Genomic DNA, 21,195 nt, shown 5'->3' on the forward strand with positions numbered 1-21,195 from the left:
TATAATAGGGACCCAATCCTAAGATAAATTTTGAAGGAAGGTGAGTATGGAGATATATTAACAGTTTACTTACATAGGACTCCAAAACCTGCCACAAAAGTGTAAACTTTTGGTGTGCCCAATGCAGTGATTCTAAAAATATTATTATTTTTCTTTAATCCTTTTTAATTTAGGTGAGTTTCACAGTGATAAAGGACTTGGCCTGTACACACAGAGATTTTTTCAGGCTTTAGGGCAACTCACCTACTACTGTGCAGTGCCTCACTGCCGATATGAAAACACTTGCTCTCTTAGTGAATTAGACCATTAAGATCTTGAGAAGTTTCAGTGAAATCCAGCTTTCAAAACAGAATTTAGGCTTCTAAATAATTGTATTACAAAAATTTACTTACAAGGACAAATCAAGATAAATTGACAATATTTGCTTCAGTCCTTTTATGTAGTAGCCTCTGTTAAATGGAAGAACTCATAAAAGTTAACACACTTTCTAAAATCAGGAGGCCAAACTGATGTATTTCTCAAAAGAAAAAGGAAGATCATTTTGAAGAAATCATAACAGAATTTTCTTTTGGGGTAATTATAACAGAATTCTTGTGCAAGTTGAATCTAGACTCTGATATTTTAAATCACTTGATTCAGAAATGTGTGGGCTTTTTATCCCCTTATAGTTTAATAATCTCAGGTGATTTCCAAAAGGAAAGGCAAAGGGAGAGCTTCACTCACTGATTCACACTGTGACAAATGACTGTTAAAGTGCCTTCTGAGATTTATGGTAGGGAGTTGTTCTTTTGAAAGTCACCAGCCAACATGGCAGCCAGCAGCATACAATTGTCCAAGTGATGTGTGGAGGTGTCTGTATTATCTGAATGAATCTCTTTCCTTTAACGTTCATTTTATGCAGTAAGCACATCAGAAGGGAAAGCTAATTTTAATTTAATCCTTTAAGTATCCAATGTAACAACAGTTCTTGCACAAAGGTAAAATTTAGCTCTCTGGTTTCATCATGAAAGTATATAATGTAGCAAAATGACTCGAATTTTCATCTCAGTACAGAAGCAGGATTTGAAATGTATTTCCAGTACCAGTTAATGTGTCTTGTTACATATATACAGAAAAAGAAAATTACAGAATTGAAAAATGTAAATTTTTGTTCATGACTGTGAAATTATAAACACTTACTGCAATAGCATATAAAAAAGTTATGAAATCTGATGCTTTGAAGGTGGGGGTTGGAAAAATCTATTGGGTTTCTACGTTCATTTTTTGTTCTTTCCATTCCAATTGTTGTATGGGAAGTAGCACAGTAGTAGTGATTTCTCCTAGAACATAATAGTTATGTAAACAATGCTAAACTTCAACAGGCAGTAGAGCAAAATAGTAGTATGAAATAGATGCTTATGACTGTCAAATGACTTGTTCATATGGCAGACTGTATTAATTCAGCAATTCAATGCTGGAATGTACTTCATGTTCTCTCAATTAATATTGCTAGAAATATTCAGCATTGATAAAGTTTACCTTGGTGTGCAAGGTCCAAAGCAAGCCCAACATACTGCTTAATCTTACTAAACCCAAAGGGGCTTAAAGTGTAAAAGGTATATAAAAAAATAATACTATACACATTTTTATGAAATCAATAAAAAGCATATCACTCTGCATATTGTAAAAACATCCATGTTTCTTTCTCTTTCTCTTTCTTCAAAATGTTGTGGGAAAATAGTTATTCCAATAATCAAAGATCTTTAACAGCAAGTATTTCCTCCCCTTTTTTTAAGACTCTGGGACAAAACACATTTATTGGCTATGTATACGGGCTATACTGCGTATTTCAGGAAGGCAGGCACCAAGCATAAGCAGGTCTGTGCTTTACAAATAGATCTTTCTGCAACATTAGTGCACCATATATGCAAAACCTAAATGTGTGACTGTGCAAGAAATACAGGAGACCAGAAAGAGAGGAACTAGCAGCACAAACGAGAGAAGCAGCCGGTAATGTTGCAGTGTAGAGGTTACTATAAAATTACTTGGATCTTCTCTGGGTACATCTTTAAATGAGTTAAACTCGCCTAGATACGGTCCCAGGCAGTGTCATTAAAAGGCACAAACAGCCTACGTATGTAGCAGAAAACTGTTCCAGCTTCCCAAATTGGGTGATTACCTGCAGCTTGTCTGCTTGGAGGTTTCCTTGGACACACCCCCTGCCAAATCATTCCAGAGCAACTGCACTGTTCAAGCCAGTTTGGGCTACTGGCTATGGCCAAAGCATGCAAAGGGAAATTTGAACAGCTCACTAGTATAAGCAGACATGCTTCAATGGTAGGAAACATTCCTGGCTTGCTTCTGTTTACTAAAACAAATGCAGCTTTTATATCTTAATAAGCTTTTAAAGAACAGATTAGATATCTGTACACAAATGGTTTAAGATACCAAAGCACTGAATTTATATGACAGACCTCACTATAAAAGCAGTGATACTGACGGAATTAAACGCTTTTTTATTTTTAACTTAGAATTCTTTCTTTACATCTCCAGTGTCCTGTGGTTTGGCTATTTTGAAAGTACATGGTAATGATGTATGCTCACCAGAAAATACTTTTTTGTGAATAACCTCTCCATTCTATCTTTCCAAAGCTTACATGGGAACCTAAAATAAATATCTTCCTTTCTCCCCGCCTCCGAAACAAATTATTTACCAGCTTTAAACATGTATTCACTAGGTAGGATATTTTTTACTTTTGTGCTCGTCTTCAACACAGCTGGTAAGACTAAGGATTAGTGATCAGTGGGTTTATGAAATGTTTTTATTACATAATTTACTGTTACAATCGTGATTCAGTGAAACCTCACTGAATTAACAGGTGAGTAACTTGTGTTAATCACCGAGTTCCCCCTTTATTTCCACTCCCTTCCCCAGCAGCCAAACTGAAAGACAAATTTCATTATGATGGTCAAGAAACACCTCAGAATATCCAGCAAATCAAAACAGCTTATTTCAGTTTCAGATACTTTCTAATAATGAAAGCAAACCATGAGATTCACAAAGGAATATTAGCATTATTTACAGAATTAGTGGAAAAGTCAATGACTCCATCTTCTCTTTACCCTCAGTCCAGTGACCGGGATATTTACACGGCCAGAAGAAACCTGGTACACTACCCCACCTGCCACAGAGATCACCCCCTTGACACACACACGCGCTGTAGCTACTGGGTTGATCTTTTAAATGCTGTCCTGCGGAAGCTGTTCAGATCCAGGCAGTATTTAAATATTTTATATAGTGACAGGAAAACAGGTGAGTTTTTTACTCAGTTATCTCTCCAAGTAAATGAGTATTTAACTATTCCAGGTCAAGCATGTGTACTGTAAGCATCAAGCTTCATCTCCACAGTTTTCAAAAGGAAACAGATTTTTTGAAAATCTAGTCCTTCAAAAACCTTCAAAAAAAAATGGTTTTAACATCCAAATTTTTTCAGGAAAAAAAAATCACACAGCAAACTCAAGAATGTTAATAAATTATTCAGCATAGTTTATTTACTGAATAAATGTGTTTGCGAAAGATTCATCATGTTCTTCTGCACACAGCAACTTCTTTTATGAAAAATATACAATCCAGTTTGGTGGTTTGTGGAATGCAACAGTGCAGAACCCATCTATTACTGAAGCCAAGTGCAAGGTTGGTTAGGAACCTACACTACGCAAGTAGAATTATTTTCTTAGGAGAGAAATGCAAAAGCAGGGAGATGGATGTTACTGTACTGGAGAAGTACAGGTAAGAAATGGACCATGAGCTAGACAACAAAAAAAAAAAGGCTGAGTCAAGCTCAACCACAGGAGAAGTCCTCAAGAAAAAAATAAGATTAGAAATCTGTCTCCAAACAGGTACAGATTTAAGAACAAAAATCCTGAATCAAGAGTCCTATTACATTGAGCTAAGCATTTTAACACACGTGCATTTCATAAATGAACAGGACCATTTAAAAGAAACAGCTGATCAAACTCTCCTCCTAAAGAAACGTAACCAGTACGGTTTCAAAACTGAGTACTATGCTTATGTCAGAAATCTATCTTTCAGCAAAAAAGAGGTCTGTATCATTTTGATCCTATTTATTATTAAATACTACCATGCAACTTACTAGCAAACTATTCTATCAAAACTGTCATTTGGTGACACAGAATCCTAGGTTTGTGGCAGATGAGAGGAATAATTCCATCTCCTCTCCACTTTGAACAATCAACAAGCATCTGAAAACACAGAGATGGAACATATGCCTCCCAGCCAGCAAAAAGTGAGCATCTTTCCAGAAAGAGCAGAATGGAAGGAGAAAAAGAGAGACCTCAAGGATGAACAGACCGGAAAGATCAAAAAGGAAATGGGACTAAGACAGAAGACAAAGAGTTCAGCTGGTAACAGACCTGAAGTTCACAGATCACACACATGGAAAACCCTTGATATGAATCAGATTGCAGGAGTTGAAAGCAAGTGGAATTAAGAAGTTGCAATGAATTGGAAATATGCAGACAACTATTTCCAGCATCTCAGCCAAGGGCCAATAACCGCCTAAAATTAACTATCTGGATCTCTTGCCATTGTGAAGCCATACTATAAGGCTACTTCAACTGCATTTTAGTGTTCAGATATTCCATTCATAGTTAATGTCTGAAGGGACTACAAGCGACACCTTTGGCATTATCTATATTGCATGTACACTTACTACAACAGAATACAAAAGATATGCTTTGCCAAAACCAAACTTGAACCACTTACACAGGGGTGCAAAGAAATGACAAAAAAAATACAAACAATTAAAAATAAGACCTATAAGTGTGTAATACTAATAATCACTAATTAATAAGCAGCTGATCTCAGGGGCCCCACAGGTCTGCAGTCTTTCTAATTAAATATTTCCTGAAAGTATGTCTAACACACTAAACGTTCTATTTCTATGCAGAATACATACACTTTTTCTATAATGGATAGTAGCAAAATACCAGCAACATGGGACTAGATTAATATTTCTATATTAAAAGTGTTATCCTCCAGCAGAGAAAAACAAGAATCTGGACAAGACCCTATTGTAAGGTGGCCAAAAAATACTCAAGATTTTTTTAAGAGTGGACTTTGTTCAGTTACTGGAAAGCTATTATCAAAAGAAACTGCTATGGTAACTTGCAGAGCTGGAGGAGAGACTGCTGCTGTCACAGCCTCACGTAAAACAATCCCGATTGCATTGTGGGGAAGCAACTGCCCAGCCTTCCTGCCACAGTGCACCTGTGTCCAGCCTCAGCACAGGACAATACTTGAAGATCTACAAAGCCATGTCCACTATCTATTTTCATTCCTGGGTTCATCTTCTATATTTCAGATGTGCTAGAGATCTTTCTTGTAATGCTTGTACGAATATTAATGAAATAACTAAAAGTTACTATTCATCTTCCAGTACTGGTTTGCTACAATTTTCCAACAATAACCATGCTCTATACAACTGTCATGCTGTATTTCTGCTATCAATATTTTTTAAGGATTATTTGTTTCCATTTTGTTAAGTACACAGAGACTTGAAATAGACATTTCTATAGCTACATAGATGCTATGGTTTGTGCAGCTGCTTATACACTATTTTATTAGAGACCAGATTGTGCTTCTGCCATTGAAGGTAATATAAAGTTCAAGTCAAACAACTTGTATCAGGGAAGCACTTGACAGAAGTTTCAACTAGAGCTGGAAAAAGTGTTAAGCCATAGAGTGGTCCAAAAAGATAAATAAAGAATATTTTGTTTATTTTAGGCATCAAAACCCTAGCTAAATAAAGCTGATGAAAAAGAAAGGGGTTTTTTTTTCCCATTCCAGTAGAAAATAAAATGTAGATGTAAGATGCTAAGATCTACATTTTCTAAAATCTCAAAGAATACTGTGATCATTAATTTATGAATACAGAATAAACTTATGGTTTAATTATTTTTTAAACTATAGAACATGATAAACATACTCTCTTAACTCTCCATTACGTAGTTACAATGCTGTCATTTGCAACCAACAGCATTCATTTTTTGTGACTATCTTAAGATTTCATTCACCCTTTCATAACTCTCAGAAATAGACAGAATTTAATTGCTTCAAAGTATAGCATATTCTCCTGAACCGAGTTAACGATTAGTCACATATCTGCGTTATCATTTGATTACTAATCAATGAGAATCCATCTTTCTTTAGGAAAGTAGCTAAATGTAAATGATGTAGACCAGCATTAAAAACAAAGTTTTTGACTGCCGAGTTAAACACACGTTCCGACAATGTAAACATACTGAATTAAAATCGGCCCAATGTGCCATTATATATTACTAGCTAATTTTGCTTTTCTGTCATTTGACCACAATTGTTACTAAAACAATGGATCACACATAATTTTGCAGGATGGGATCATGTAATTGACAAGCCAGGTTTTACGGTCAAATAAAGTAGCATGGTGCTGGGGGTGGTCATGAATACTGTTCATTTAGCTTTTTGAAATTAAACACACATCCCTGGTTCTTTTGTTTGTTTTAGTATCACGGGTTTGGTGGTGTTTTGTTTTTTTCTTTTAAAGGCATTATGTGACTTGACACAAACATACACCTTTTTCTATCGGTTTGTAATTGAAGATGGTGACAGTCCTTGAAATAATTGATAAAGGAATAAATTAATGTAGTTACACCCAAGCCTAGGATCCTTGCATGAAAGGGAACCGTATGTAAAGCAGCATGCATACCGAACAGCAAACGCGCCCCGCGCCGCCGGCCGCCAGCCTCCGGACCGGTGCCACAAGCTGGTTTGGTTGGGGCTCCCCCGCGCCGCATCTCATCACCCGGAGCCGGTGGCGCAACTTGTCCCGCTCCCCCTCCCCCCGCAGCCGGGGGCAAGAGGCAGCGGGCCCCGAGGCTGCGCGGCTCCCAGCGCCTCGGCGAGGGGCGCCGGCCGCGACTCGCCCCCGCTACGGGGAGGGGCACCGCAGCCCCCCGCCGCCGTCGCGTCCCCTTCCCGGCAAAGTTCTGCACCGGGCCCGGCCTCCCGCGGCCGGTGCGCGCCCACACACGGGCACCGCGCTCCGCGGGACCACCCCGGGCCGCCCTTCTGCGGCAGGGGGCGCCGGCCAGGGAGCAAGCCCCGCTCCCTCCCGGGCTGCCACCGCGGCCCCCCCGCGCCCGCGGACCGTGCGCTCACCTGTCGTCGCTCTGCCAGCCCTGGTCGCCCAGCAGCAAGTCCCGAAAGCGGTACCGCGGGGGCAGCGGGGGCACCTCGCTGTCCAGGTCCACCATCCTGCCCGGAGGGGGGCAGCGGCCACCCGCCCGCCCGCCCGGGGTGGGGAAAGAGCCCGGCGCGGCGTGCGGGGCTGGGGCGGGCGGGGCCGGGGCGAGGGGGCCGGGCCGGGGCGGGGCGCGGGGCGGGGCAGGCGGGCGCGGGAGCTGCGCGCACAAAGGCGGCGGGAGCGCTGCCCGGCGTGGCCGGCGGGGCGGGGCGGGGCGGGGCTGGCTCGCGCTGCTGGGGGCGAGCGGCGGTTAACGGTCGCCGGGCTGAAAGTCCCGCCTCGCCTCGCGCCGCGGGGGGGGGGGGGCGGGGGGGCAGGTGCCGGGGGGGGGGGGGGGCGGGGGGGCAGGTGCCGGGGAGCGGCCCGCCGCGCGCCCACCGAGCGAGCGCGCACGCGAAGGCGCGCGCGCTGCCCGCCGCGGCTGACAACAAAGAGCTGCCCGGCGCCGCGCGGAGCCGCCGCGGGGGGAGCGGGGGAGCCCTGCCGGGGGGGGAGCGGGGGAGCCCTGCCGGGGCGGAGGGGGGAGCCCTGCCGGGGGGGAGCCCTGCCGGGGCGGAGGGGGGAGCCCTGCCCACGGGGGGCCCTGCCGGCCGGCCCGGGGAGCCGCCAGCAGCGCCGCAGACGGGCGGCAGGAGAGGGGTGGTTCGGGGCCGGGGGGCGCTGTGGCCGAGTCCGTCCCCGCGTCGCGGCACTTGGCAAGAGGAGCAGCTGCACGCCCCGGGCACCGGCTCGGCCCCAGCCCCTCTCTGTGTCCGTCCTGGGGCTCCTTCACCAGCCTGCCTCCGCGCCGCCTGGGGCTTCCTCAGAAGCACTTTTCTGTCGGCCCCGAAGCTCGCAAACTGAGGTGATTGATATTGGGGAGCCCCTGCCCAGCCCCCATGTCACTGCTGGGGGCTCCTCTGAGCGGGCTCGGGTCTGTCATAACCGTGCCTTTCCCCTCGGCAGTCAGGCAGGCGTATCTGGCCAGTGACATGTGTCTCGCGTTTGGGGACTCAGCTTTTCCAAAATCACGGCCGCAAACGCGATGCGCCGTTGGTCAGTTCCTGCTTTTAATTAGCTGGGGGCTGCTGTGCACCTCAGGAGGGGTGGCACAGGCCCAGCAAAAATACGGGGAAATGGAATTGTTCCAGTGACTGACATTTGTAGGCAGTGTCTGAAAGTGGGAGACAGTATAGAAAGTTTATATGACTGATTAAGCACGTATTACCCATATGATTATTTGTTTGAATTAGCTGTCACCAAATTGAAATAGTGAATAATGGCTTTTTGATTTGCTCTTAGAAGGCCCGCTGTAATGAAGACTATCTGTCATCCTTAGCACGTAATGCCCCAGTTCTGGTAAACAGAAATACTATATTTCACAGCCTGCCATGATTTGCCTTCCTGGATTATGCCTTCACCGAAACCAGGGGTCCTCAAACTTTTTAACCAGGGGGCCGGCTCGCGGATGAAGTGGCAGGCAGTCATCTGCGGCTGCTTGGTTCCCCCCCCAACCCCCGGCGGGGGGGGGGGGGGGGGCAGGGGGGCTCTGTAAATACCGGGGGCCGGATTGAGGTCCCGGGGGGGCCGTATCCAGCCTGCGGGCCATAGTTTGAGGACCCCTGACCTAAACCATTCAGTCACAGCATTCCTTTCCTATAGAACGAAGTCATGCCCAGTCTTAATGCTGGTGCAATTCTTAGATTCAGATCTAAATTTTCCTGAATCAGGAGCTAATTGATACACAAGAAGTTATTTCCATAACTTCTCCATATATATGGTTAAAATACCATGTATCTCATTAGGTACATGCATTCACACTGTGTGTTGAAGAGTGAACTTTCTTTTTGCATTCAGTTGGATTTCTGCGTAGAAGGCAAGCTAGTTAAAAGCTGATATGGCACATACAGTGTCAGCTTCAGTATGGCAGCCTGGAGTGTATCGCATAATAACGTGCCCTGCTGAGAATCCAGCACATAGCTTTATGCTGTGATGGAAAGAGTTCTACTGGTAACCAACAGGTAGTTCAATTCAGGACTCTGATTGTCTCTGCTGTTGTTACAGATGGTGCATCTTTCCTTGCTTCTACACCACAGAGTTCTTAAACATAGCTTCGCTGATTACTGTTTCTTTAGAGAGACGCAGGTCCTGTAAAATCTTGAGATCACTGGGGTATGATGCTCACCCTTTTTCACAGCTTGCTGCATGCAGCGTTTGCAATGTACTGCTCAGAAAGGCTTGTTAGATGAAGCAAAACAGGTGCACGTATGTGGCAAGAGTTCAAAGGTAACTCACTCTTTGCTTTTGCTGATATGGGAACTAAATAAAATAGCAATTTACCCTGCTACCAACTTCTTGCCAGTTTTATTGTGCTGTGTTCTGAGATCAGCGCTCTCTAAAAGTCAAATCTAAAAATAAAAAAGTCCAGGATCTATCTTCTTGCATTTCCTATTCAGGTGATTACTTCTGTCTTGCATCTTTCCCTAATACTCCCTATTCCCACACTTTATAATTTGAAAGCATCATCATTTTCTTCTCCCTTGCTGCAAAAAAATCTCTACTGCAATACCACTCTTTCACATCCTTTTCTCAAAAAGAGCTTGATAGTGGGTTAGGTCAACATAAGCATATCAGTTTTGAACCCTTTTTTGTTTCTTAGTCTAAATGCACATTCGTTATGGCTTACTAGATTCCTGGCTGTTAGGCATAAGGCAAAATTTTGGCTCATTCAGAATCTGAGAGTACAGTCTGGGTGCAGGGGTGTCTGAGTACTATGGTCACATAAATAATCATGATGTTGTCCAGAGAGTTTCTGCAGTGTTTCTGCAGAAAGGAATGCTTATGTGACCTCCTTGCTAGGTAGCTGGGTTGCATGCTGAACTAATAACAGGAATAGTTGATGATCATTTTAATTATCCTTTAACAAAGCACAGCCATTGGGGGAATACTACTAATACATAATAAAATAAAAAAAAACCCCTAATAATCATAGTTTTCTATAAGCAGCAGCAGCAGCACAAGCTCCAGACTGCTCCATGTGTTTTTTCCAAACAAATACCAAATCTTGCTATTCTTGCATACCTTTAAAAATGTAATGATCCCATTTACTTTTCATTGTGTATTTTGCATATCTCTTGATTTTACTATCTGATATACCTTCCAGAGTACAATGCTGCTATTTAAACTTCAGAGAAAAGATGTTCTTGGAGTTCTTCTATCTTTCCACTTGGTGCCTATTGTTTAAATGGCTGTGCAGCAGCAGAGTGTTCTGCTGGCATGAAAGGTTTAATAGTAATTTAGAAACAGTAACAGAGTGAAATAGCCCAAAGTGAGAACAGAATTTTAAGGTCACTGAAAAAGCTGCAAAGCTAGGGCAAGAGTAATGTGAGGTATTTCCAATGTTATAATACCTGTGAAAGGATTTAAAAAAAAAAAAAAAAAAAAAAAAAGTAGGTAGGTTTGGGTTTTTGTCATGTGTGTAATTAAACTGAAATCTTGGTAGGCAGACGGCATGTTTTCCATAGCCAGGTGAGCATGACTCTACTGCAAGCATGATCCTTACAAGGCTGTTTCAGACACAAGGCACACAATGTGACATGATCTTTGTATTCTTAGACGCTAAACCATCATAGCACAGATCCAAAAAGCAACAGCATCCACTTCAGGGTTACCCGTGGTCCTGGTGCACCACAGTCCTCTGACATCTGTGGGGACCTAGCAAGAAACTGTAGGAATAAGAGGAATAGCAGTACTGCAACAGTGGGGGTAGAGCTGGTTGGAAATGGTAATAACCTCTGAATTGCCTTCCAGTAAATCTCCACTTGGCTGCAAGTAGGAGGACTTCATTTAACTGGAGATACTGACAGCTGCTTTTATACAGCAGAGCTTTTTTTTTTTTTTTCCTGCTACCCCTTTTCAAGTAATTTTCACTTCACTTTTCATTAACAGAGCACTAAGGCAGGAGAATGAGATAGTACTTAAGAGTAATTAGAAGTGTGGCACAAAATACTTTCAGAATTGGACATATGTCTCCTGTCATTGCTGCAAAACCCTGCTTGAACAGGTGCTGTTACCTAATTTACATTAGAAGAAGCTGAAGGAATATTCAAAGAATTCCTAATATTGTTTTTTTCTATTTGCAGGGGTGCTCATGTGGCCCATCCTTGGTAAAATGGCCTAAACAACAACAGCTGTTAAGACAGGAGTGTGAGTTCACGCATCCAGTACTGTCTGAAAGTGCATGCGCTACAGCTGCTCATATTAAAGAGGATGACAACCATCAGCCAGATGAAACAGTAACCATGGAGTTAGGGTGAATTTTGAAACAAGGTAGATGCCAATTTGGAAATAAATGTAAGGGACAAATAAAACTTTGTAACAGTAGGGAGAAGAGTGGGAACAGAGCAAGCAGTCAAAACTGGAGGAACTGAGTTTGACACTTGTATGTTCACCCACTGGCATCAAAACCTCTGCCTGGGGCCAGCAGAGCATCGTCCCTATCTGACTCTGCCAGCAGCCTGCATCCAGCTCAGGCGGGTAACAGCACAGGGTGCAACAGGTACGGGCTCACAACTGGGTGTGCATATGTGACCTTGTGTGGTGCTTTCTCCCCAGTGTGTGCATTAACAGGTTGTGAGGTGCAGCACAGGTACACATTAAGCACCCGCATCTCCTACAGAGGGCATGTGTAAGAGGAGGGCTGTGTGTGTAACTGTGGGTGGGTGCACAACTTCATGTGCATGGTATTAAAAGTTTATTATAAATGTGGGACTGTCTTGGTGCAGTTAGAGCACTGCTGTCGGTAGCAGCACATAGCACTTTACCAAAGATTTGGGCAGTGAAGTTCTGCAAGGAGCTGTTTCTTAGAACTGAACTTAGGCAGGTGCAAAAAAAATATTTTTACTGATCAAGTATGCACCAGTAGCTGCAAAATGGATGCAGGCTGATCATCATTGGGTCACGGAGCAGAGTGAGAGTTCATTTTCCATGTAAGAGAAAGGGGTAGTGAAGGGAAGAGATGTTATGCTGTCTATAAGAGTTCTTGTAGGTGAAACAGCTGAATGCCAGTTTTCACTAAGACCGTTTCTTAGAACTGGTAATTGAAAACACAGCCCAGGTTACAAAAAAACCCCACCCAAACAACAAAAAACAGAACCAAAACAAAACGAACAAACAAAAAACCACAACAAAACCAACCAACCAACCAAAACCCCACCAAACAAAACCCAAACTAATTCCAGCTGCATTTTGAGAAGAAGAAAAAAAGATTTAACTGCTTTGGAATTCAGGTTTGATTTGAGATCTGTTCTCTAAACACACTAATTTTTATCCTATATCGGTAGGCTAACTAAGCCAGTGATTTTAAAAGTCTGTTATCTGCGTCTTTTGGGAGTATATACAAGATTGGTCTGTGCGTACTCCCTGCCAGTCAGACATGACCACTATGGGGTATCTGGCATGCAGCTGTTTTACATGCATCTCCTGAGAGCAGTTTGTACTGTTACATTTTTTCCCCCTAATTCTCAGTATCAAATAATTGTCATCATGTTATCCACATTTCCACTGGAGTGCATTTCTTATAAAGACAAGAAACTTAATGAGAATATTACTAAGACTGTTACTTACATGAATCCTTGAGGAATTCCTCTGTTAGGCCAGTTTGGCATATAGTTCTTTTAGCACAAGCTTTTTTATGATTTTTCTTTGGATGGTTTATTATCCATCTTACAATTAATGCACATCTCCATCTTATCATTTCTCTTGTGGTATTGAAACAAGTGCTTCAATATCAACTAGGTTTATTTAATCCAGTAAGTTTCCTTTGTTCTGGGCAGTTGATTATCTTACACGAGAACCAGTGAGTTAGTAAGTCACTTTGTATTTTTGTCTGCTTTTCACTTCAATTGTTTTCAACACAAATCTTGAATGATATGCATATAGTAGAGAAGTTAATTTTTACACACATTCCATTTAATATGAATTTCTGTTTTTTAACTGAGCATATAAGACACATGGAATCATGAAATTTATTTGTACAATTTGTTTTGGATACTAAAAGAAATAAACATCTGAGTGTGGAAGGGATTAATATGAAAACATGAGGTTTCATGTGAAAACAAGGCTTGCCAGAAGTTTATTTATTCTTTCAGCAAAGTTTAGAGAGGGAAAAAAAAAATAAACACTTGTGTGTTGCAAGAGGATTAGGGGAAGTGACTGCTGAAATCAGAGTATAAATGCTTTGCAAGGTCAGTCCCTGGAGCAGTTAGGGAATAAAACAGGAGTGGAAATAAGAGTAATCAAAAAAAGTAGGCTACAATACCAGTGTGCTTGCTGAATTTCTGAACCTCTAGGATGTCGCTCCTGGGCTATACAGCTATGCTCTTATGTTGGATGTGTTATTGTACTGCAGAAAGAGGTAAGCTTTAAGGGCCACACACACACACACACACACCCCAGCAAAACCTTTCGTAAAGTGTGTGTGAAGATGGTAACAAAACCAATATGTAAATAAAATATTTGCATTGTAGCCCATTTTAATGAACTTTGCATCATGATAATTGAGCTCTCTTCTGGCAGTATCTGGTATCCTGTCATAAGTATTATTTCACCTATTTATTTGGATAACTACTGCTGCTATAATCTGTTGCAACAGAATTTTTAATGGTTAGTATCCCTATAAGCTGCAGTCAGACAACTCATTTGTTATTGATTATGTTTGTTAATTATTCTAACATTTAAAACCTGTAAACAGCCAGTAGATTAAATTAGGAAATATGCATTAAATGGGCATTTCTTTCTGTCCGGAATAATCTGTGAGATGATCTGAGAAAGAGGAATGATTACTATGTTGACTGAGAACCTTACAAAATGTCGGTTGACTGACAGACTGGTTTTAATTTATTAAATGTAATAAATGTATACAGGTGTGCTTTTGTACCTGTTTAAAGAGGTAGCTAGTGTTCTGGGTATCTTCAGAAGCCTTTGATATTTTCTGCTTCTCTATTCAATTTATTTTTTTTGATATTGTGTTTATCTTGTTTAATGTTTGTTTAGTAATTTCCTTTTTTTCTTTCTGTCTGGGTTTCTTTACATCGGCTGTTGTGAAAAGGGTGCTAGATGGTTTTGAGCTAGTGTGTCTTTGTTTGGTTCAGGTTGTTTTTAATCTTAGGTGAAGATTATGAAGACCTTATTAATCAAAACAATCTGATGGATTCTACTTTGAAAACCTGAAAAAAAATCAGAACATTAATGAAATTTATTATCTTTTTTATATATCCTTATAATAAAGAATGCTCCAAAGCAACTAATAAAGTCTAAATTGTTTGCAAGGAAGTCCAGAAAAGTCTGGGATTTGAAAAGAAACTTTCCCTGAATTTGCAGTTCCTTTTCACAATGCTTTCTTTAGATCAGAGAGATTGCAGAGGAATGTGAATGTAGCAATATTTGATTTATCTGGGACAGCTATTACCATGGATCATGCAGGGTTCTTAGTTCAAGTTTCATGTTGAAAGTCTGTGTGAGTTGTTCAAGAGCTGGGTTTTTGCACAAGGGCTGAAAAATACCTCTACCTGAATTCATAATTTATGCTTGACTTTATGGAAGTTGCTACCAGCGTAATGACAGCGAGAAAGCAGCTTGAGCTATTTCTGACTGAGGTCAAGTCACATATAAATACTAAGTGATTAATTCCAGCTCTCCTGTTCTCTCACTAAAGGATTTGAAGGTATGTATTTAAGTGCATGCTTTCTAATATAAAAATGAAACCCTCCCAGTTTTGGTGAGTACACATGGTGAGTGCATGATGTAATTAATATAGTTTTGAAGTGCATCCTGTCAGCAGACTACTTCTTCTCAATCTACTAAGAAGCTGCAATATAAAAAATATAAAATTGACTGTAGTCAGAAATACTTACCAATACTGTGACACTTTGTGGTAACACGTAGTTTGACATCAGTGCAGGAGTGGTAAAGAATAATCAGAGAGAGCTGAAATAGCACCCAGAAGGAAGCATGTTTTAGTAATGATGAAGAGACTATCAGGAGTTTTTCTTTTGCATAGCGTTATTTTTTTTTATAAATGTAGACAAGGAGGAGTCAAGAGGCCTCGTTCTGCTAAAAATAATATAGAACTCAGAAGCAAGAGAGGAATAGAGCAGAGAAGCATTGCCTGTACTAAACAGCCTCTTTTTTAAATAATGGAGTTTGGAGTCTTCTTTCTCAGCTTGCAAACTGAAAGCACTAATTCTAACGAGCTTTAATGAAAAACATGTGGAATTAGAAAATTTCTTTTTCTCATCATTACACAGAACTTTTATGGGGTAAACTAACCATTTTTAACACATGTAAAAGACAGGACTAGCTAAAGGAGTCTTGTTCATTTTGTTTATTCCTGCATTTTGCAAAAAAGTTATTAAAAAGTGCCTGTGTTTAAATCCTGTGAAGTGGAAGGCCCTACTGCCTTTTTTGACAGTAGGGTAGTACCCTCTAGTGGATAGAAGCAATAATTTTTACTCAGATACAAACATTCGTAGCAGGGAGCATACTTATCAAAGTAGTTGGAAAAAAAGGGAATGTGTGGGCATACTCTTCCTTTAGCACCTCAGCAGTATTGTCAAAGCTTGTCTGCTTCTGGCTACTTAAGACAGCCAAAATAAAGTTACTGGATCTCACAATTAACATTCTTTTCTTTATATTTTCAAATGCCATAGCAACAGTACACTTGTAATTATAGAGGTGTGTTTTTTCTTGTAACAGATCTTTTTCCTGAATTTTAAACAATTTTCTAAAATTATGCCTCTAATTTGGTAGGTACTCTACTGACTGAAATAAAATCGGTGAGTGTTCAAGGGTATGTCTTTGTACAACTAAAGTAAAATTCACTTTCCACGCTTTGATGTGGAAGAATGAGTATTTAATCTGCTCACTTTGTATTAGAAATCACAGCTACCTAATTTGTCCAATTTTTCTCCTTCGCAAGCTGTTGAGGAACTTCTAATTAATATTAATTCAGGCTCATTTCTTGTAATTCATATGGGCCTAGTTGTACATTTCTGTATACTGGAGACACTGAAGAAGGCCCAGGAAGGAGTTTTTTGGGAAGTACTATATAATATTGAGCTAATGAGAAATCTCACACAATACCATCTGCCCCCTAAGTTGCATCAAAATGCTTTGAAGCTAACAAAGGTAACCCAGAATTAATTACATTGTGTAGTAAGTAACTTGTCATAAGAACTAATCTCATGGACAGGAGGAATTAAATTTTGGAATATCAGGTGATTTCAGCCTGGAGAGAAAGTTTAGGCAACACAAAAGTGAGGGGAGATATGATAGAAGTTGATCAAATGACACATGAACTTAATGTCAGTAAGGATGGAGGTGGCTGCAGAAGAAAATAGTTTGAAAGGAAACTGCATACACAGAGTTCTCTGTGGTAATGGAAGGACAGGCATGGAGGAGCTCCAGCAGGTGGAAGGGTAAGATGTGTCTGGGTGAGAACCTGGGCACTAATGTCATCTTGGTCTTTGTAACTGAAATCTATTTCATGCATTTTGACTGTCCCGTGTGGTTTCTTAGAATTTCTGTGACTGCTCTTATGTCCTTCTAAATGTCAGTTCATATTCCTACAAAATGCAGCTTCTTGGCACTTTCCTATTTTGTGATGATTAAGTAGAAGACGTATGCTCATTTGATTGTAAATGCCACCAGGATTTCTTGCTACATTTTCTATTGTAAAATTATTTTGGCACTTGCAACATGCTTCAGTCACCAATATTTTTATTCACAATTTTTAGCTTGTGAAGAACCTCCTCCTAGGAGGATTAAAGAAGTGCCTAATGAAATATGGGACAAACCTCCCTATCCACATGGTACTCAAGTAACATATGGATGTCGGCCTGGATATATAAAACTTGGACGAATTGTGTTTGAGTGTGTTGATGGAGCATGGAAGCAATATCCACCGGGGGTAGAATGCAAAAGTAAGTATTTACACAAAATATGTGCAAACATTAGACCTGACAGATCACATTCCTCCCTAGTGATGGCAATGTGAAATTGTATCTTTGCCTGTAACTTACTTATTTCAGCATCCTTTAAAATATCATCCTAAAAAGTATGTATGCATAAGGAAATATTTTTGGAACTTCCTTTTCTCCAGATCAAAGGAGCATTTTTTTTTCTTTACAGGAGAAGATCTTACTCTAGACCAGTCTTATTAACCCAATTTATGTGAAGTTATTAAGTTATTAGGAGCTCGCTTCCAAAATTATAGAAAAAAAGTGAATGCAGATGAAATTTACATTCTAACCAGAATGAATTACAAACCTAGCTTCTGAATGAGAGTCAGGAGACAGTATTGTCTTCTTTAAAGTTTTCAACTAGTTCTATGAAAGATATAATTTCTTGGAAGTGCAAAATTATTTTTCTTTGCCTGCTTTTTTAATCTGTGAAGGAAAATTCATGATTAGAATAAGCACTGCTATATATTATCTCTAGTATACTATGTTAAGAGTTTAGAAGTATCTCACACCTTGATTTGGAATTTATTAGTGAATAAACTGAAGAAATATAAATAAAGTAATAAATAAATTATTATTAGCAGATATTTCTTTTCTATAAGAAATTATTTTTAAACTCAAATTTTAGATGAAACAGCTTTTTTTCTTGCATGTCTAACATACAAAATTTTTACTGATAGAAAATAAATGTTTGGTTTGATAATATGTAATTTAGTCCAGGTGCCATTCAAACAGAAATGAATACAAATGATGAGTAAAAATGAATTAATAAAGTTGTTACTGGTTTCTTTTACATTTTTCATTTAGTCACCTTCTCAGTTTTTATATGTTTGGATAACTTAGTGAACACAGATCTTAAAAATTATAGAAAAATTGGTGTTGCTCTTTTGTAGCATATTTTAGTAAATACTGCCACCCAGTGAATAGATACTGGCACTGGCAAGGTGCAGGCAGAAGGAGAGGGATGATCTGCCACAAATAACCATGTCCCTTTTTCAGGATAGGCCAGGCTGGACAGCAAAACTGACCATGAGGTTTTCGGTTTTCTCTGAATCACACTGGAGCAGGCGTAGGGCCTACTCAAACACCTCTTCCTTGGAACAAACAAGGACACTGATATGGTCCAAGAAGTGAAATTGCTTAGGTTACCAAGGACCAGGGAAGATTTCTTCTGAGGAGGCCTGATACGTTTTAGCTATGCAGTTTATTTTCCAGTCCATATTATGACATCCAAAGTGGATGAATGAGAGGGATGGTGTGCTCATCTTTGCAATTCTTTTGGGAATCCAGGGCAAATAGTTGATGCCAGACCACAAGAAAAGTCCTCTGGGGAGCTTTGAGCAGGAAGGACAGAGGACCAAAAAACTCCTGTGGCCTTAGACCATCCCTCTTTACTCAACACAATCCCCATCAAATTGAGGAAATTTCATTTCCAGTCATGGATGGATTCTGTAGCGGAAGCTTTGGACCCGTTTATGTCACAAGTTGTACAAAAATCTGAAGTTAGATCCTGCCACTCTTTGTCATAAAACTTAAGATGAGCTTAGCCTTTTTAAAGAATAAAACCTGCTAATTTGTTATTTAAAAGTTATTAAAAAATCAACAGATCCTTACTGCAATACATTCTCATTGAAGATAGTAATTAAAAAAGGGGGGGGGGGGGGGTAATCAAGCTAATGCTGAGTATTTTTGCATTTTTGAAAGGCCCATACTTGCTACTAATAATTAGAAAAGTGCTCTCATTCACACTTTTGCATTCTTATGTATGGTGTAAGTTGCTGGGTTTTTTAATTCTTCTTCTTGTTTTTTACCAGATAAGCCCTGTGGACATCCTGGAGATATTGAGTTTGGTTCCTTTGAACTTACCAGTGGAAGTGAATTTGTATTTGGTGCGAGAGTTGAATACAGATGTAATGATGGGTAATACCTTTTTAGTTCAATGTATGGGTGTTAACATAAGGTGCTAATGTTAAAAGAAGTGTCAGTTATATATTTGTTGTCTGTAAGGCAGATTCAACGTTAATATTTAATGCTCAGTTATTGTTTAATTTAAATTTATGTAATTACAGTAATGTTAAAGATAACTCTTTCTCATGTCTGGTGCTACTGGAGTAACTGAACTCATGCACTTGAAGCTGTCATCCAAAGTGTCTAAAATACTAAAGGCAGTATCTAACTTGAAATCATGGCTGTTCAAGTAGAAAACAAATATAGTGGTCTGTCTGTGAAGCTGACTCCACCAGCCAGCCAGTTCAGATGGAAATGCAGCTTTGTATGCTGGAATCAGTGCTTTCAGTATGCAGTCATGATGCAGTTCTGGTAGCGAAGTCATTAGTCCTTACGACAGTCTCCTATTCAGAACCACAACTCACCAGTCCTGCCTAAATCATTTTTGTGCATTATGAAGTAAAATGTATTGTAAAAAATGTTTGATGGAAGGAATTTCTAGTAGACTCACTAATATGTCTTCATTGACTGCTTGGAGGAAATTCTCTGTTTCTCCTCTATTCATCTTCTCTGATGAAAACTGCAGCAAGGCAAATACATATATATATATTTTTGTATATGTGTTGTGCTTAGTTAAGTATGCCTCTGACTGCATGCTTTCCTCTTGAAATGCAAGTCAGCTATAAGCATGGTACAGTAGCATATCAATCTTTGTATTGCTGGAATCTAGTCTGAGTTCCACAAAAAGAGTTCTAAAATCAATATTCTCCTTAATCCCTTAATTTCAGACAGTTCTTCACTGTCATTTCAGACTGGCTGTACTTCCTTTGACTACATTGCAGACAAAGCAGAAGCCATGGCATTGTGGCCGTGTTGCCCTCAAACCTAAGATAATACTAGTTCATCAAAGCATGAGATACATACGGTTTGGACTAAGTCCTAATTTGATGCTGTCACATGGCTTTCAGTCATACTTGAGCAACAGGAGTTTTACTCTGCTTGCTATGGATTAAGTAAATTACGCCTAGGCTGTTTGTTATGTAGCTAAAGCTTGCTACCTCTGTAACGAAGAGGCCGTCTTACCAATCACTTCCTACTTTCAGATTTTCTTTGTATTTTTTGCCGTATGCAATTAAAAGAAAGAACATAGTTAAGATGCAGACCAAAAAACTACTTCATTTTGTCACATTTTGGCTAGTCTGTGCTACATCATATGAAACCTACTTCCTGTGCTTCAAAAACAGCAGCACTGCTGTTTCTGTCACATAATGAGACTGTATTTTAGCTGTTTACTTTTTATTCGGTAAGATACTGGATGCTCAGCCAAAGAAATTACCGTGAGTGTCAGGCAGATGGATGGAGCAATGACATCCCTCACTGTGAAGGTAAATGGAGTTTGACATTTAATTCTTTATCAAACTGTCTTTTTGTCTGTCTGATATGATCTAGAACTAGTCTGTGATCTCTCTACTGGTATTAATTCACGTATGTTTAAATTCAAGTTATGAAGCAGTGAAGCTCTTACAATGACTGCTCAGCCATTTTAGTCCAACAAACACTCAAGCTTTTTTAAAAAGCATTTGCAAAACAGTCTTTTCACCCCCAGCCTCACTTAAAGCTCTGCCTCACCTGAAGGCCCTGAGATGCCTGCAAAACATGGTTACAAAAGGCAGCCGGGATGGGGCATTTCAGACATATGTGAAAGCATGTGTGGTTTTAGCCAGTTTCCTCCTCCACCCTCACGAATATCCTAGCCATTAAGATTTGGTTAGAAATTCTTCTCCCTATTAACATACTGTGGAAGAACTTCAATAAGTAAGAGTGAGAGAGACTCAGACCTCAAGACTTAATAGACTGGATGGCTCAGATGATACTTCCCTGATTTTGGAAGTATTTTCACCCATTTCAAACCTGTATGATTATGAAAATAAGATTCCTTTCTTCTCAAAGTTAATTTTTGACTGCTC

General features: G+C 40.2%; 2 protein-coding genes across 7 annotated transcripts in view; one reads left to right on the forward strand and one right to left on the reverse strand.

Annotated features, from left to right (window-relative positions):
* KCNT2 (potassium sodium-activated channel subfamily T member 2) overlaps window positions 1-7,364 on the reverse strand; it is a 147,445-nt gene extending 140,081 nt beyond the window's left edge. For 2 of the 6 annotated variants that reach the window (XM_055724389.1, XM_055724386.1), the window contains exon 1: window positions 7,199-7,358. In XM_055724389.1, the coding sequence (XP_055580364.1) occupies window positions 7,199-7,293 (95 nt within the window). In that variant the 5' untranslated portion in view covers window positions 7,294-7,358. Of the gene's footprint in view, window positions 1-7,198 lie in introns of all 6 variants that reach the window. The other 4 variants (XM_055724390.1, XM_055724391.1, XM_055724388.1 and 1 more) reach the window with 3 other exon arrangements.
* A 6,145-nt stretch (window positions 7,365-13,509) lies between these two features.
* CFH (complement factor H) overlaps window positions 13,510-21,195 on the forward strand; it is a 34,091-nt gene continuing 26,405 nt past the window's right edge. Inside the window, exons 1-4 of the mRNA XM_027798184.2 lie at window positions 13,510-13,677; window positions 17,057-17,242; window positions 19,096-19,201; window positions 20,537-20,613. Of these exons, the coding sequence (XP_027653985.2) occupies window positions 13,614-13,677; window positions 17,057-17,242; window positions 19,096-19,201; window positions 20,537-20,613 (433 nt within the window). The 5' untranslated portion in view covers window positions 13,510-13,613. The remainder of the gene's footprint in view (window positions 13,678-17,056; window positions 17,243-19,095; window positions 19,202-20,536; window positions 20,614-21,195) is intronic.

This window comes from Falco cherrug, chromosome 12 (assembly GCF_023634085.1).
Source record: "Falco cherrug isolate bFalChe1 chromosome 12, bFalChe1.pri, whole genome shotgun sequence".
Lineage (NCBI taxonomy): Eukaryota > Metazoa > Chordata > Aves > Falconiformes > Falconidae > Falco > Falco cherrug.